Source organism: Cryptomeria japonica, chromosome 9 (assembly GCF_030272615.1).
Source record: "Cryptomeria japonica chromosome 9, Sugi_1.0, whole genome shotgun sequence".
In the NCBI taxonomy this organism is placed as follows: domain Eukaryota; kingdom Viridiplantae; phylum Streptophyta; class Pinopsida; order Cupressales; family Cupressaceae; genus Cryptomeria; species Cryptomeria japonica.
The window spans coordinates 712973715-712990848 of record NC_081413.1 but is presented as its reverse complement, the minus strand read 5'-3'; the positions used below and the strand labels follow the sequence as shown (position 1 = coordinate 712990848).

At 40.4% G+C, this 17134-nt stretch overlaps 2 protein-coding genes across 5 annotated transcripts in view; both read right to left on the bottom strand.

Moving 5' to 3' along the window:
- The window catches only part of LOC131048544 (uncharacterized), a 112747-nt gene that overhangs the window by 44799 nt on the left and 50814 nt on the right, over positions 1 to 17134 (bottom strand). The window lies entirely within an intron of this gene.
- LOC131048545 (uncharacterized) lies at positions 10813 to 14417 on the bottom strand. 2 transcript variants are annotated; one of them, XM_057982539.2, is made up of 5 exons: positions 14351 to 14417; positions 13035 to 13267; positions 12369 to 12922; positions 11817 to 12219; positions 10813 to 11707 (listed from the first exon to the last, which is right to left on the bottom strand). In XM_057982539.2, the coding sequence occupies exons 2-5, from the start codon at positions 13246 to 13248 to the stop codon at positions 11157 to 11159; spliced, it is 1722 nt and encodes a 573-aa protein (XP_057838522.2). In that variant the 5' UTR covers positions 13249 to 13267; positions 14351 to 14417; the 3' UTR covers positions 10813 to 11156. The 2 variants fall into 2 exon arrangements, with proteins under 2 accessions (XP_057838522.2, XP_059067123.1); XM_059211140.1 differs by lacking the exon at positions 14351 to 14417 and having other exon boundaries at positions 13035 to 13332.

Sequence of the window (17134 nt, the reverse complement as noted above, 5' to 3'; positions counted from 1 at the left end):
GTACGTCCAGGCGAATACATCCTTGTATTCCATGAATGTTTTAAATGCAACGGCTTTCAGGATTGGATTCCAGTCATCGCCAACCAGGATGCTCCTTGGCTCTACTTCCGTGCCGAGGTTTGTAGGTTTTACGGACTCTTCATACCGGATTGGTTTCGTCATGTCAAACCTATGTGCTGGTGTCTCGTTGACAGAAGCATCCCCTTCCGTGTATTCCCCGTACGCTGGCGGAAATTCATTTTCGTCCGACTCCTCGTCAACCTCCAACATGTTGCACCCATACGGCAGCTCGTAGTCTTCCATTTGCCAGTGGAAGAGCCCATTAAGGGAATCGGTCTCATCTTTCAAACATCCTTGGATTCCTAGGACACCTTCCTCATCCGGTTCCCTTCCGTACTTTCCTTCGTCAACTCCGCCCTCGCCGTCCGATTTCAATTCTGACATAAGTTCTTCACTCACGAGTTGTGTTTTCAGGTCGATAATAAATTTTCGCCCGGCTTTCTCCATGGACAGCGTGTTACGCTTCCAGTTGTGATTCACTCTGGCCACCACCAACCACCCTCTACCAAGAATGGCGTCGTATCCTTTCTTGGTGAGCAGAATCACCACGAAGTCGAGGACAAATGGTTGTGTCCCAATGGTCACTTGTTGCGCCATGAGCGTTCCAAGAGGTTTGATACCATGTTGATCCGCTCCCAGTAAGTTGAAGGTCGACGGCCATAGTGTTGGCTTGCCAAGCTTCTTCCAAGTTTCTTCCGGAAGCACATTCACTCCCGACCCGTCGTCGACAATGGTGTTAGTCAAAATGGTGCCAAGTATTCCCATTTCTACCACCGTCGGGTGCCGACCACTGTATAGTGTCAGCACCAATGGGTTTGTTGGTGTTCCGCCAGGAACATCCGTATTCCTGTCACCCGACTCTGTGGGGTTACTTGCACCGTACGTAGGAGTGTCGTACATAATTGCGGCATCGTTTCCAGGAGGTCCTTCATCTTCACAGGTACTTCAATCTGCAGCATTTGATTCGGGATATTTTCCTCAACCTCAGAGCGGGAAGTACTTGCCGCTTCCTGAGTGTTCCCTTGTGCCAACATTTCCTTCGCCACTTCAACCTTCGCCTCCAGCACCCGCTGCTTCTCTGTGCGGGGGTCCGGGTATGTGGCCTTCTTTGCTTGTGACCGTGTGATTGCCAATACCCGTTCCTCCGTCCTATCAATGTTGAGCAGGTTCACTCCTGACTTTGGGCAAGTTCCATCATCGTGGTCTCCAGGCCCACACCATTTGCATAGTTTTTGTGGGGTTTCTTCTGAGGTGCATTCTCTGGCAAAGTGGCCCCATTGATTGCAGGCTCGGCACTAGATCATTGGTCGTCCCTTCGCATCATATTGGATCTGGCCCCTATTATTATTGTTATTATTGGTCTTCCCCCCTCGCCGGTTGTTCCAGTATCCGCCAAATGATGCATTATTGTTGGCGGTTTGCGAAGTTCCGGCAGTCGGTTGCTCTTGCGTGAAGAGAACTTGTTGGCTCCTGGTTTTCATATTGCAGGGACATTCCTTTGTCAAATGTCCGGCAATCTGACAAATGTCGCAGAAAGCCTTCTTGGGGCAGGACCCCTTGGTGTGTCCGTCACTCCTACAGTTCGTACACCACACGTCGTTTTCTTCAGTCTTACTTGTACTCCCCTTCATGGCTTTGAATTCTTTCAGCATTCGTTCCATGTCCTTTTGGAGCACGTGCACTTTTTGCTCGATTCGCCACCGCTACTGCTTTCCCCGTCAGAGTCTTCTTCATCGTCGGATGAGTATTTATTACTTTTCTTCTTCTTTGACATTTTGTGTTCGCTCTCGAGGTCCATCGCCCTATTATAGGCGTCGTCATATGACATCGGGGGTACAATTTTCATCTTCTTCCGTAGGGAGGATTTCAACCCTTCAACGAACCATCGTTTCTTCAACTCATCTACGAGTTGGCTTTCCATTTTACCCAGCAGTTCTTTCAGCCTCCAGCTGTATGCCCGTACTGTCTCCTTGGGACCTTGTTTGGTACTGTATATCTTGGCTACGATTTCATTGTCATCACGGAGCAACCGAAACTCTTCCTTGAATTCCTTCTGTAGATTGGCCCATGTGGCCACTTTTTGCTTGTCAACATCGGAGTACCAATCTATGGCAACTCCGCGTAATGTGGTTGGGAACTGTTGTACCCACTCATCCTGGTCCGTCACTCCGTTGGCGGACTAAATAGTTTCACATGTACGGCAGTGTCGTATAGGGTCATCGTTGCCATCTCCATTGAATTTGGGCAACTTATGTTTGCCCGCCATCGATGGGGGTCTTCTCCCCCGAGGTGGCTGTGGCTGTGTCTGTGCCCTTGCATCGCTCCCTCCGGCGCCAGTGGTGTGTCCTGCGTGGGTGACTGGGGGTACGGTGTTTTGCCTATCGTGTGTCGCACCTACAGCCGTACGGTTGTCCTCCCCTTCATTCTCACCCGCGCCCACTCCTGATTCCCTTTGGTGATCCTCACTTCGTGCCGTAAGGGATAAGTTTATGAACTGATCCTGGGTCTATTCGACTAGATTCCTCCGTAACCTTGTTTCCTCCAGAAACTCTTCGTGGCTTCTCACCCTACGATGTTCTGGCGACGCGTAGAAATTTCCCTCGGCTTCTGCACCCTCCGTGACACCTCCTTGGTTCCCTTCGAGCAACCCCTCGGCAGATCGTCCTTCGGCAAGTTGCCTCAGCCTCCATCTACGTTCTACTCGTTGTTCCAGAATCAAGGCCCTCTGTGCGGCCTCCCACTCGTCTGTTTCTGCTTTCTTATTTCTATCTTTGTTTAATAGGTTGGGCATTAATTCCCGTACATTTCCATAAATAACAACACATAAAACCAGAATACTCCTTTATTAATTCATTTCATCAGATACAACTTGTGTCAATATTATGACACCTTTATTTGAATATAGAATGTTCCTTTATCCCTATGGGATTCAGGGTTCAATTCCTTCTTGGCCTCGTGCCATCCCGCTCCGCTTCCCGACGGCTGCTTTCTTCGTACTGTTGGAGGATTTGTTGGCGTCGCTCTTCCCGGGCAATCTCCTCTAGGCGAATTTGTTGTGCCAGTGATGCCTGTGTAAGCAACCGAAGGAGGTGGTTCATCAACCGATTTACTGTTGGGCTAACTTCCAATGCTGTCCACACGGCACTTGGTGGGATTTCAGCCTCCGTGGCCTCTCTTCGGACGTAGGTCTCGATGGCTACCTGCAGAAGGATTGAAAATTCCCTCGTCGCAGTGTCTTCCCCGTTGTAGAGCTCTGTTTGCACGTCGTTGACCTCTAGGTTTATCTCACCAACGGGTAGGCCCATCATGTCCGTGCGCCATCCACTCCTTCCTTTCCCGAGTACGTCTAGGCAACGACGCCAAATGTTTTCCCCGTAGGGTGTCAGGTTAAGATATTGCATAAATGACAGAAGTACACAGAATATATGGAACTCACAAGTGTTCTATTGATTCATGGTAAGCCAGTACATACAATGATAGCAATATGTTCGACTACAATAGCCTCCCCAAAGACTGGGAACAGATACAATATAAAGGAGTCTGGTCAGTTACCCGGTACCAACTGCCGACAACCGACGGGTTAACTACCGATGCTAACATAATTTACCTTAATGCTTAATTACCCGACAACATAACTTATCTCAAAGTTCGCCATTGATCAAAGATGCATTGCAATGCACAACTTACCCCAAAGCCCACCACGCAAAGGATTAGTGCAAAACCTTCATCAAACTCCACCATGTGCATCAATGAAAAATTTCCAAGTTAGAGTGAATGTCAAACTTATATCTAAGTCTGCCACTAGAGGGAGAGAAAAATGTCGGACTTGTATAGAACTCCGCCAATATTTGAGAAGCCAATGTAAAAACAAGAATGCAGGACTTTGCCCAAAGTCCGCCATTGTGTTTTGGTGGGATTACATTAAGATAAGATGAATCTCGGACTTGACATGAAGTCCGCCATTCAACGTGAATGATGAGCATGGGATGCAAAACTTATAACTAAATCTGCCAACAAACTTGAAAGTGTTGAGCATCTTGCACTAAGTTTTGATGAAGGAAGAAAGGTTGAAAACATTTGAAAATTCACTGTGGTAAGAACAATGTCGGACCTGACATGAAGTGCGCCATTCATTGGTGTAGCAAATGGTGAAATTGCAAGAATCAACATGAACTCTGCCTTATGAATGGAGATAATGCTGGACTTGGCATGAAGTCCGCCATGCCTCTTGGTGAAAGGAAGTGTAAATCAGGATAAAGTCCAACTTGACATCAATGTGGAATTTTATCAAGGTCTGACCTACATTAGTGCACCAGCTGATCCAAACTCCAATACACATCAATGCATACACCTAATCTAAGTCCATCATTGTTGAAGGCAAAATTGCAAAAGTTGATGTGAAGTCCACCACAGATTGAAAACAATGCCGGACTTGATATGAAGTTCACCACACAATTTTTTGATCTGACTTAAACTCCGCCAACACTAGAGGGCAGCCGACTTAATATTTTAAACAGTTTAAATTCCCACAAGATGAAATGCTTCTTATTAAAAAGTTGTTGTTAAGTCGGCTTGGGGGTAAATAGGTGTATCTTTTAGGATTGGCACTTATATAGGGGGTAAAATGCAATTCATTTGAATCATTCAAAAACAATTCAAGGCATTTTAGATTCAATTTGAAGGGCAGAACAGTGCGAGCTTGTATCAGGCCAGTGATTATTTAAAGCCAATTTGATCACTGCATGGGTCAAATTTACAATCAGGTTTGAAGCGATTTCATCAAGCGCAAACCTAAGGTGAGTTCAAGTATTTTTGTGATCAAATTGTCAAATCAGATTGAGGCGAATGTGTGATCAGACCAGCAGTGAATTATAGGGGATATTGCAGGCGAGCTATTTGGCAGATCCTAGGTTCACAGAATCAGACTTGAAAAGGCAAAGCCAGACTTCAATCTTTGTATTTCAAATAACCAAATGCATTTCCAAATTTTTTGATGAGGTTTTGATATGATAAGGGTGTATTAGAGTAAGTTCGTTTTTATTATTACATCATTATGATTCACTATGTTTTCTTTTCAGGTTTGATTGAAGAGTAATGATGAGGAATGAGGATGCACATTCGGGACTACATCAATAATGATGAGGAATTTCAGCCCTAACAAGCATCAACATCAAGGTTCAACATCAAGAGGAGGATCTTAGCACCAGGTCTATATTCTAAGGGAAGACTTCACAAGGTTACACAAGGAGATTGCACAAGAGGGAAAGTCAACACTTGCATTTTCAAAAATTGTAATATAAAGGATGACAAGTTCAAGCATCAAAGTGTTCAAATGAAGATCAAGGAATTTTGCAATCACCTTGGATTTTCGAAATCCAAGGATATTATAAGTATAGGGGGTAGATTCCCGAATGAGGATTGTTTCATAAGGAGAGATTCTACATGCAAATACATCACTTATACTTGAAATTGCCATACATCAATGCAAGATTGTCAATAATTCAAGATAGTGCCGTAAGAGGATCAAGGTCAAGTATGTTGTGAGCAAGTGATTCTATATCACGAATCAATATCACTCAATCTACATCAAACTTCATCAACATAGAGATACAAATGCAAAGAGGTAGATCAGACGACATCAAATAATGCAAGAAAAAGTTCTATACATCACAAGGGAGAGGATTCCCAAATTAGGAGGTGAGATTCTGCAAATATGATCAAGTTGGATGGTTTCAAAAAAGTCAGGAAAAGTTATAAAGTTTGCTTGATCATGCTAAGATGATACAATTTGGGACTATGTCCCACTACCTTCATCATCTTGAAGCATGGTGGATCTCAATGTGTTGTTTCTTCATGTTGCATTTTTTCTTGTTTCTTCTCAAAGTTAATTAAAGTTCATCGATCATGGTGGATGCTTATGAAGATATTGTGATGAATTTCTTGGTTCATACTTTTTGTGGTTTGTTGAATGTAAGCCACAGTGCAAAGTTAGCCTAAACCTCATTGTGCTAAGTTTGATTGTGGATACTTGTTCAAGTTGCGCCAGCATTGGGTATTTGGATGATGCATTCACAATGTGAAAATCTTCCATTTCCTTAGAAGATTCCATCAAGTTTGTGTAGTTGTTCCTAATGGCAAAACAAAGCTTGGTTTGAGAGAATCTATCTAAGTAACATTCATCGTCATCATTGATCTTAGGAGTAGCGTAGTCTTTCTAAACCCTTTGCCTCTTTTGTCTTTATTTTCCCAAGTTAAAATTAGAGTTTAAGTTCCAGCAGAGTTCAAACAAAACTAAAGTCCTCTTGTGATTCCAGCAAAATCACAACAATTCACTGAGTTTATCGACAACATTTATGTCACATAGTTCACATTGTAAACATTTGTAATGTCCCCTTCCAGCCAGTGATCATTCTTGGTGGAGAATAGCCTATTCAAGAGGCTCGTAGGCTTTTTTTGGCGGAATTAGGGTTTCCATCTTCTAGGAGGATTTTGAGTGGGAACCGGTAGGAGTTTGGAATTTCTGATTGTGGAGTTTTTCTAGGTTTTCAGAGAGATTCGCAGTGATGATACATGCATCACATTCAGTTGAGGTTCGCATGCTTACTATTTTTAGTAAGTTAGGGTTTGGCTGACTGGATGGTACAGTTTTACAGCTTTCCAAGCTCTTTCTCTGGGTGCGAAGATCATGCTTTTCAGAGCAGTACTTCATGACTTACTATTTTTAGTAGGTAGCAGTTTTAGTGTTGCTATTTTTGGCAGCCTTGGACAAAGTCCTAACCCAGTTCAGTTCAGTGGTTTTCATTGCTCAACTTCATCCTTGATTTTGATGATAATCAGTATTGGAGTTATAAGTTATTTAATTAAATATTATTTCCTTATCCTAAGGTTTAATATTTAATTATTTTATTACTGATTAATTTTATTGAGAATTGTGCATAATGTTGCTTTCCAAAGTCTGCTAGGCGAAATATTTATTTTATGAAGAGGGACGCCAAAAAGGTGAATGCAGAGACATTATTTTATTTAACAAAGTGTATTTTCATGCCAAAAAATCGTGGTCTTTTCCCTCTAGGCGTGATTTTGACTTATGAGTGGGACGCCATACTTGGATCCACCTTGGGGAAATGAAATGCAAATTGAAGAGGGTGAATTAGGTGGTAATTTGGATTTGAATTTCAAATTGGGAAATCTATAAATACGGGTGCTTGGCCTCTCATTTGGTTATCCAGAGAATTTATACTGTTGTGTTGTTGGAATGACTCCAGACTTCTTCGAGGGTGAAAACCTCCTAGAGTATCCTTTGCAGTTTCGAGTGAGACATCACTCCTAGCTGTGATTCGATTTTGTTGGATTGCTCGGTTGTTTCCTGTGGATTGCGTTTTGTGTGGATTTGGAGAATTTGTTTGCTACTGTAATTTTTTTGGTGTTGCTGGACGTGGTGGCTGAAGCATTATTTTGTTCATATCTCCCTGCCTATTGATCATTACATTTTGGGTATTGGCTCTATCCACCGTATTCCCTGGTCGATATAACTCACCAATTTGCAGAAGGGGACGTGGTGATTCTGATTTTTAGCTACAAATCGAAATCTACAGCAGGTCATACCATTTGGGAGGTGCCTCGGGTTGCTTGCAACACTCTTGAAGCTTCCACATTGCTGGTTTGAGGTTTGGGGATTGATCGCCTATGTCATTTCTTTCATTTGTTTCAGATTTGGTGTGATTTGGTGTAGAATTGAGTGAGTTGTGAGTTTTTTGGTGTTGCCTAGTGTGGCTGGTTTTGCGTGTCATTGATTTTCAGTTTCAGAACAGCAAGTAGTGTTTATGTTGTGTGATTTTGGATAGCTTGAGATCCATACTTAACTTCTTATCTATGCTCATATCTCTATTTGTAGAATTGTTTCAGTAGTACTGATCAATCATTCTTATTGCTCCTTATTTGTAAATCCCACTGTGCAAGTGGAAGAGGATGGCTTAGCCGCCTTCTTGTTTGTAATTCAGTTTGTAACCTTTGTCCTCCCACTGAGTAAGTGGTTTGAGTGATATTGTCCTCCCGCTGAAAAATGCGGTGGAGTGATAGTTTCTATGTATTGTCCTCCCGCTGAAATATGCGGTAGAGTGATGGTGTTGAAATTCCTTGTTTTCCTTGGCTGGTTCACCGCCAAGTAGTTTAGTTTCTATCCTGCTGGATAAGCAGAAGGAGCTGGCTTGCCGCCCATGCATTGTAATTTCAGTTCAGTTTATGGTGCTAACGATCCCCGGAACACCGTATGCTTTCACCCTCCCAGATTGGGCTCTCGGTGAACAAAAGGTGGAAGGGTTCCCTTTCGGTTGTTTTGGCTTATTTCTCTAACCTTAACGAGTTATTGTGTTTGCTTTGTAATCTTATTGAGAAAATCAAAAAAAATTTAAGGTGAATATTTCAACCTTGGAATCATCTCATTTGATCACATTGTATAGCATATGAGGTTTCTTTGTTCAAGAGAGGATAGAATACCTTGGTATTGTATTTTGTGTTCACATCAACACTCCTCAAGTTTCCTCTTTCTTAATTTGCTTTTGAATTGAATTGATTTGATGTTAGAATGATCAAATTCACCTTTTCTTTATAGGCCTCTTCACTTTTGAATTAATTATTAACCAACTAGGCTGACTTGGCTTATATTTCAAATTTTTGAATTTTGAATGCATATGCACATAAGCAAACTTGGAAAGCAAACTCCACCTTAGCGCCTACCTATGATCACAAATTTGTGATGACGCATGGTGACATGAGAGTGCTACCCTATGCTTTAGCTGGAAATGCTGAGTGTTGCCCCTTTTTTGAGTTGGAAGTAAAATCGCCTAAGATCGCTTCCACATGTCTGAGCTAGAAGTAAAATTGCTTACTCAAGTTTTATCTAGAAGTAAAATTGCTTCCTCTTGTTGTAGCTTGAAGAAAAATAGCTTCCTCTTGTTTTAGCTGGAAGTAAGATCACATTTTCACATTTAAATTTGGGGACAAGAACATGTTTGAGCTGGAAGCTTCAAAGTGATAAGTGCTAGTCCTTATTTGAGCTGTAAATTACCTTGGTGAAGAATTTCCTAAGTGAAAGTTGGGATTTTTGTCAAGAAAATCAATTTGAAGTTGTAAATCCACAACTTATTTTGAATTGCACTCCTTCACAAGGAATTTCACTAAAACCATTTCAAAGAATTTTACAAGATTATCTCGCTTTTTCTCTCTTGTCAAGGTCAGAAAATCCAACCTTGACAAGGAATTTTCCTTGTCTAGGGATCGAATTTCACATTTTCATCCTTAACAGTCCTAAATGCCATACTCTTTGAATTTAATCTCATACATCGAAAAAACACAAAGGCCTTGTGGTTAAAAAAACATATCATGCTTTTGTAACTTTAAAAAATAATATTTTATCATAGGCCACCTTAAATATTTTAAAGTCCTTATTTTTATTTTGTCAGCCCTTAATTTTTTTATATTTGTCAACTTCATAACTTTCCCCTTACATATGGTAATGTTTTTTAACATCATTACTTTAATAAAATTTTGCTTTTTTTCTCATTCCACAATTTTTCCCTTCTAATTTAATATTCCTCAACCTTAATATTTCAATCCCTCCTTTTTTATCCCCTTTCTAATTTTTGAATTTTTTCCGACTCCATTATATTTTGCTTTTTCTTTCCATTTTCCATCCCTCCTAATTTTCTCTTTCTTTTTCTATACATTTTCAATGAAGTCAATTTACCTTGACAAATATTTGTATGCTTCACATTAAATATTCTACTCTTCGTATTGTCAAATGTATCGTCCATAATTTTATATGCTTTCATCAATTACTCTCCACCGAGAATTGTAGCTTCAATAAAATTACATGTTGGCAGAAATACCTCATAGTCCTCAATTTGTACATGAAATAGGCCACAAGGAGAATTTGTTTCATCCATTGAGCATGACTATAACTCCAAAATTCCTTCATTGTTTGGTTCCATCCAAACTTGACTCTCCATCCATTCTTCGTCGGCGTTTGAATCTAACAAATCCGAGGAAGCTACTTCCTCACTAACAGCTTAGTTCTTTAAATCAATTACATACTTCTAACCTGTGTTTTCAATGGAGATTGTATTCCTTTTCCAATTGTGATTGGCTTTGGCTGCTACTAGCCGACCCCAACCTAGCAATGCATCATATGCTTTCCTCAAGGAAATGACCACAAAATTTTTTTAAAATGCCTAGGTTTCGATACTTCCTTTTTCTTCCCTTCAAACTCCAAGTACCCTAATATTTTGTTGATTTGCACCCACCAATTGAAAATTCGGTGGCCAAATGGTCAACTTTTCAAGACTTCCCCAAGTGTCTTTAGAAAGTAAATTCACGCCAAACCCACCATCAACAATTGTATTGGTGAGATTCCATCCAAGGATCTCCATATTCGCCACCATTGGTTTCTTTGTCGTGTTAGTCATCAGTAACATCGAGTCAATCACTTGGTTACCTAACAATGGAGATTTGGTTATTGGATCTTCATTCTCAGCAAATTCCAATTGGGCCATAGCATACACCCTCTCATTCTCTGCCAATACAATAGCATTTCAAAGTTCGAGAATACTTTGCGATAAATCCACTAATTTAACTGGTATAGTAATTTGTCATACTTGAGCAATATTTTTCTTGGATTGTAATTGATTTGTTATCGTCAAAGAAACGGGACTCGGACTCGGCGCGGACTCGGCAAGGGTGACTCGACTCGGGACTCGGATCGGCTAGGACTCGGCAGGACTCGGCAAAGTGAAAAACCCAAGAAATTTAGCGATTTTTAAGGATTTAAAACTTGTTTAATGCACCCTTTATTAAACAAACCTTAAATACACAATAACATCATCAAATAGAAGTTAATTTGATCACATACACAAGTATACATCGATCACATTAGTATAAACGCAAATTGTAGCTGAAGGAAATAGCAACCAATAACCATAGATATATAAATAGTGTCAAATGTAAAAATATTACAAAACTCATGGAATATCAAATCCATGACATCAAAATTCAAATGTTCCAGTTCCACACATATATCAAAAAGTAAAACAACTACAAGTCTATGGCTCAAAGGAGCCTGGGTCCTTCCTACGAAGGCGTCTAACCCTAAGGTAGGTCCTGGATGCATCAACAGCCATACTCTCTGCCCGTGACTCCATTCTACCCTCACAAACATCAGCTGTGTCTGGCTCTAGCTCTGGCTCTGGCTCTGGCTCTGGCTCTGGCTCTCCTCGCGCTCTAACCTCCTCCTCTGCCATGGCTACAACCTCAGCCTCTCTATCTACCTCGTCGATCCAATCTAAGTCCTCATCACCAAACAAAGGATCTGTAGCCTCACTGATCCACTCAGATTCTGGATCAACCTCCTCTAGCGTGATCGGGGTGCTGTCATGGTCCATAACCTGTTTGTGTCTAAGACGGAGGTTGTAATGAACAAAGACTAGATCATTCAACCTCTCCACAGACAGTCTATTGCGCCTCTTGGAGTGTATGTGCTCAAACATACTCCAATTGCGCTCACAACCGGAAGCACTGCATGGTTGGCTCAAAATACGAATGGCTACCTGTTGAAGATTTGGTGTTTTAGGACCAAACATCTGCCACCACCTATCTGAGATGAGAAAAAGGAAAACAAAATCAGCCTCATTTAATAATTAATAACAATTTGAATAACATATAATTAAAATTATGCTCTTAATTTCTTAAAATATACATTTTACCTGGCTGCATTTTTGTCCGATTTTCTATGCAAAGCATACGAGAGAAGACCTCCCCTTCAGCATTAGAAAAAGCCTCTAGCTCCTGGACTATATTGCTGCTATGACCAGGCGACATTCGCTCTATCACTGAGTAGAGCCCACTAAGAACCTCCTCATCCGCCTTGAAATCAGGGCGGAAATGGAATGCCGGATTGAGGTAATAAGCAGCTGCATGAAGGGGCCTGTGAAGCTGGGTCTGCCATCTCCTGTCAATGATATCCCAAATGGGACGATACTTACTCTCATCCCCTTCATAGGCAGATCTGATGCCCTCCTTGGCCCTATCCATGCCCTCGTATATGTAGCCCATTGCAGGCTTCTCCCCGTCAGCAACACGTAGGAGAACTACCAAGGGCTCAATGAACTGCAAATATTGTGAAACAATATGTAATATCAGTTAATGTAAGTGTGAAATTGTAAATGAAAATAAGCAAATAAAAGAAAAATAAAAATAAAAATAAAAACTTAAAACTTAAAACATAAGGTAGAGATTAGAATGCTTAAAAATTTTACCTTCACGATCTCAGCACAAGGGGTCCAAAAGCCTGGCTCATCAAAAATGTAATCTGCAACATCAACTCCTGCAGCACTCGTAGCATAGGATGAGGAAGTCCACTCCTCACCAACAAGCATACGTCTCAAAGCTGCCTTACTGCGAATCAAGGATTGCAGTGTGATGAAGTTAGTGGCAAATCTAGTGATTCCAAGACGAGCCAACTCCTTCTGCCTCGTGTATTGCCTCATTAAGTTAAGGACCCATGCATGATTGTATACAAATTTGCAAATATTTTTTGCCTTCTCTACACATGTCCTGATCCATGCAATCTTAGCAATGTCCTCCAACATGAGGTCAATGCAATGGGCAGCACAGGGAGACCAAAATATAGATGGGTGCCTCTCCATCAAAAGTTTACCTGCAGCAACATAATTTGCTGCATTATCGGTCACCACTTGTACTACATTCTCCTCGCCCACTTCATATATGACCTCCTCTATAACCTCACATAGGTAAGTGGCATTTTTAGAATGTGCGGAAGCATCAATGGACTTAATGAACATGGTGCCACCTGAAATTTGAAAACAAAGCAAAAACAGTGATCAATGATCATTCAATAAATCTCAACTCAAAAAAAAAATACAAATAAGAATCATTTAATAAAATTCAAGTTATTCAATCACCTGCAGAAGAAACAAGAAAATTTAGGAGCGTCCGATTTCTCCTATCAGTCCAACCATCGGTCATGATGGTGCAACCCTTCTTCTTCCATATCTCTCGATGTTCCTCTAATGTGGCTTTTACATCAGCCACCAATTCTATCAAGATTGGGCCACTTATCTCGGAATCAGAAGGGGCTTTGAAACCCGCCCCACAAATAGCAATGGCATCAACCATGCTTTGCCAATAAGGAGACCTATCACAAATAAATTAAATAAGATAAGTATAAAATTATAAAATTAGAGTCTTAGACAATCACAAAGTCACAAAACAAATTAAGAATATTAACAACTTAAAAACTTAAAACAATCAAATAAAAACTAAAAAGAATTACCTAGCTGCGAAGAATGGAATATTGCAATAAAACCAAAATCTTCCAATTGCAACTTTAGCCTTATTGTGTACCTCTTTGTTCCAAGCCATGCTCTCAAGTGAAGGTTGGGCACCAGGAGTAGTGCGTGGCTCAAAATATGAATCCATCCTAGATTTACGAACTCTAGGACCAATGGTTGGAGTTGCATTGATACTACCACTAGCACTGACACTACCGGCAACAGAAGCACTAGCACTCCCACTAGGACAATATGAAGGCATGGAAGAGGCCTCTCCAACACAACCAATGCTAGCTTGAGCCAACTCCTCCCTTTGCCTCTTCTTTATTTCTTTTCGAGTCTCAAATGTTTCTAATAGCACTTGGCACTCACGAATATCCTCAGGAAGTGCTTTTGTGCAAGGCTCTGCATCATGGCCACGTATGCCGGCAAGGTGGTATTTCAATCTATTTATGCCTCCATGAAAGATTGTTTTGCAAAATTTACATTTTGCCTCTCCTTTTTTTTGCCCAGGAAAAGGTTCTGTATATTTCCAAGCTGGATCTTTTCTACCCGGGATTGCTCTATGAGGAGGACTGGAAGTAGACATTGTTTTCAAAAGTTGAAGGTTGCTGGAATAAGACACAATTACAAAAAAAATGAATATTTGTCCATTGTTAAATTATAAATTAATACAAAAAAAAATATAATAGCAATGTTTTGATTTTGATACAAAAAACAATGTAATAGAATTTGCATCATTTTTTTCAAAGAAATTAGCAAACCTACCATGTAGATTGTTTTTTCATTTCAAAACATAAAAAAATCAGCAAACCCTACAATGTACATTTTTAAACAAAAAAAATGTACATTGTAGGGTTTGCTGATTTCTTTAAGTTTTAAGAAAACAAAAAAAATGTAAATTTTGCTTATAAAAGACCAAAAAAACCAAAAAATATAAATCTTACCTCTTATAAGAAGGTTGAAATGAAATGCAACCTCTTTCCAATCCTCTCTAACAAGCTTTTGATGCACCAAATGTAAGTATTACACTGCCCCAATGTGATTTGTTGAAGAAATTCTACTCCTCCTCCTTGCTGGTTGCCCTACTATGCTCTCTTCTTTTTCCTCACAACTCACTCTTCTCCTCCTATTTTTTCAATAGAATGAAATGAGATGCCTTTTACAACTAAGCTAAAAATATAAATGAAAAAAAACGCAAGCAAAACCATTTTTTAAATGTTTTTTTTTTGCTTTTTTCGGCTGTTTACGCCGGTCGAGTTTTGGGCTTGGGACTCGCCGGGTCCAAGCCGAGTCACCGAGTTCCAGGACTCGCCAGGACTCGGCCAAAACTCGCCGAGTCCGGGTTCGAGCCACCCAGGACTCACCGAGGGTGACTCGACCCGTGACTCGCCGAGTTTTGGCGAGTCCTGGAACTCTGGATCGTACTTGCATTGCATTTGAGTGTTGTTGTTCGTTATCCATAGTATTATCCACTTTGGCCCTTCCTTCACAAAGCCTTTCTTTTTCTATAGATGGGTCTGAGTATGTTGCTTTCTTTGCTTGGATCGAGTAATGGCCAAAACTTCATCTTGCCTTTCATCATCAGTTACATTGATGCTAGCCTTTTGCTTTGGACATCCAATGTCTTCATGGTCACCAAGGCCACACAATTTGCACAATGATTGTACATTGTCTTTCTTAATCAAGCAATCTCTCGCAAAATGTCCCCATTCACTACATTGTCAACATTGTATTATGGGTGTCCTTTGGGGTCATATCGTATTTGGCTTGAACCTCCTCTTTGATTCGATAACTACCTAGAGATGCATTTTGTGGCTTCAATGGGGTGGACGATTCTCCCTATGTAAAGAGTACTTGTGTACTTCTAGTGTTCAAATTGGATTTGCACTCCTTTAGTAAATGACCCATAACTTGACAAATCTCACAAAACATCTTTCTAGGATAGTTACCTTTCTTGCACTCGTCAATTTTGCACTCACTCCACCATAGTTCATTAGTTTCTTTATTGGTTTCTTTCTCTGCCTTCAATTCTTTCATCATTCTCATCATATCCCATCATAGCCGTCATAGGCCTTAGACTGTTTTCAATTCTTTGTTGCTGCTACCTTCAATGCTCTCGCCATCGTCCGTCCTCCTCTTCCCTCGAGAAGATGTTTTATTTTCACTCTCGATGTCCATCACCCAATTGTAAACATTGGCATACAAGGACAAAGGCATCATTTTTTCATTTTCTTGTGCAGCAAGGGGATCAATCCCTTGGTGAACTACCGCTTCTTCAATAGGTTGGCTGGTTTTCCAACTTTACCAGTTTTTTCCTTAGTGTTGTAGATCTCTACCACAATCTCACTGTCATCTTTCAATAGTTTGAACTCTACCTCAAATGCCTTGTTCAACGTGTCCCATGAGGCTATAGATTCTTCATCAAGTTTCGTGAACCAGTCAATGGCTATACCCATAGTGTCGTTGGAAACACTCTCAGCCAATAGTCATTGTCTTCCTAGCAGCTTGCTATCCAAATGGTTTCCAAACAAGATCTTTAGACCCATTCCCCATGAACTTTGGGACTTTATATCTTTCCACGCTTGAACTCACCAAAGAAGTCACCATTCTTCTCGCCTGATTTCGTCCTTGTGCATTGGACCTAGGTGAAATGTCTTGACCGCTATATTTTGGTGCCTTCCTTGCACTCTCAACCATGTGCAAGTCCTCCACATGTCCACCTTAAGCGTTCCTTGCACTTTGGATATCTTTAGACTTGTTCTTGCACTCCCTTCGTCCTCCGAGTTATTTGGTTTGGATCCTCCAATTCTTAGCTCCTCCCGAGATGGATAGTTCTCAAATGCGGTATATGTTATTCTCAAATGCTTTGGTTAATTCATGTCCAAGGTCTCTTTCTTCTTTTTTGTTGTCCAATGTTGTATGTACAGATGGCTGTCCTACTTGGTCAGCAAGGTCTTGGTATGTTTCATCAGAAAGCGATAAGTATCCACCAATTACTTACCACTTTCCCTTCAAGAGTTCTTCGGCTTCCCAATTGCGGGTTCAACATGATGCAAGTATTGTCATTGATGTCAAATTAATTGAAAGCAGGAAGCATCTAAAATGACATCACAGAAAAAATGAAAGTATCTAAAATATATCCTAGAGTCGGTTGTTGGTTTGGAAGTTTCCTGGCAAATCAGCACGATGAAGCAGAAGATTACAGTGAGCCTGGTTCGTATCTATATCATTCTCTGAAGGCAAAAATAGAAATCAAATGAAAACTATTAATGGAAAGACTTTATAAATAATCCGATATATTTATTACCCGATATATAATATGGAAAGACTTTATAATTATCGGCAAATATATTAATATAGCGGCAAGTTTATTAAAGCGAAAAAATGTTTTGATGGCGGATGTATTAACCAAGTATTTTTTACGGCACCTCATGAGCATTAATATATTGAACAATATTATCGGCGGCACACTTTAAATTAATTAAAGCGGAGATAGATATGGAGCAGCAAAATTAAAAGTGAAAAATAAATCTCGAGAGCAAAAATTATTAAACTTTGTGTTTTGCGGAACTTACTTAATACCGACTGGGAGAAAATAATATCGTAAATAAATTACATACCTTATTTTTACAATACATATTATCGGGCTTCATTAAGTTCGGTGGTTTGTTTATTATGAAAAGTATTGTCTAAGGTATAGTGGCATAAGAGTTTATTAATATAAACAA

What these genes read in the sequence shown, in the direction of transcription:
- LOC131048545 (XM_057982539.2), bottom strand. Translation starts at nt 13,248, where the DNA reads ATGGTTGATGCCATTGCTATTTGTGGGGCGGGTTTCAAAGCCCCTTCT. An exon ending in TTTTCTTGTTTCTTCTGCAG is followed by an intron (nt 12,923 to 13,034) that starts GTGATTGAATAA and finishes TTCAAATTTCAG; the next exon opens with GTGGCACCATGTTCATTAAG. An exon ending in TCGGACAAAAATGCAGCCAG is followed by an intron (nt 11,708 to 11,816) that starts GTAAAATGTATA and finishes TTCTCATCTCAG; the next exon opens with ATAGGTGGTGGCAGATGTTT.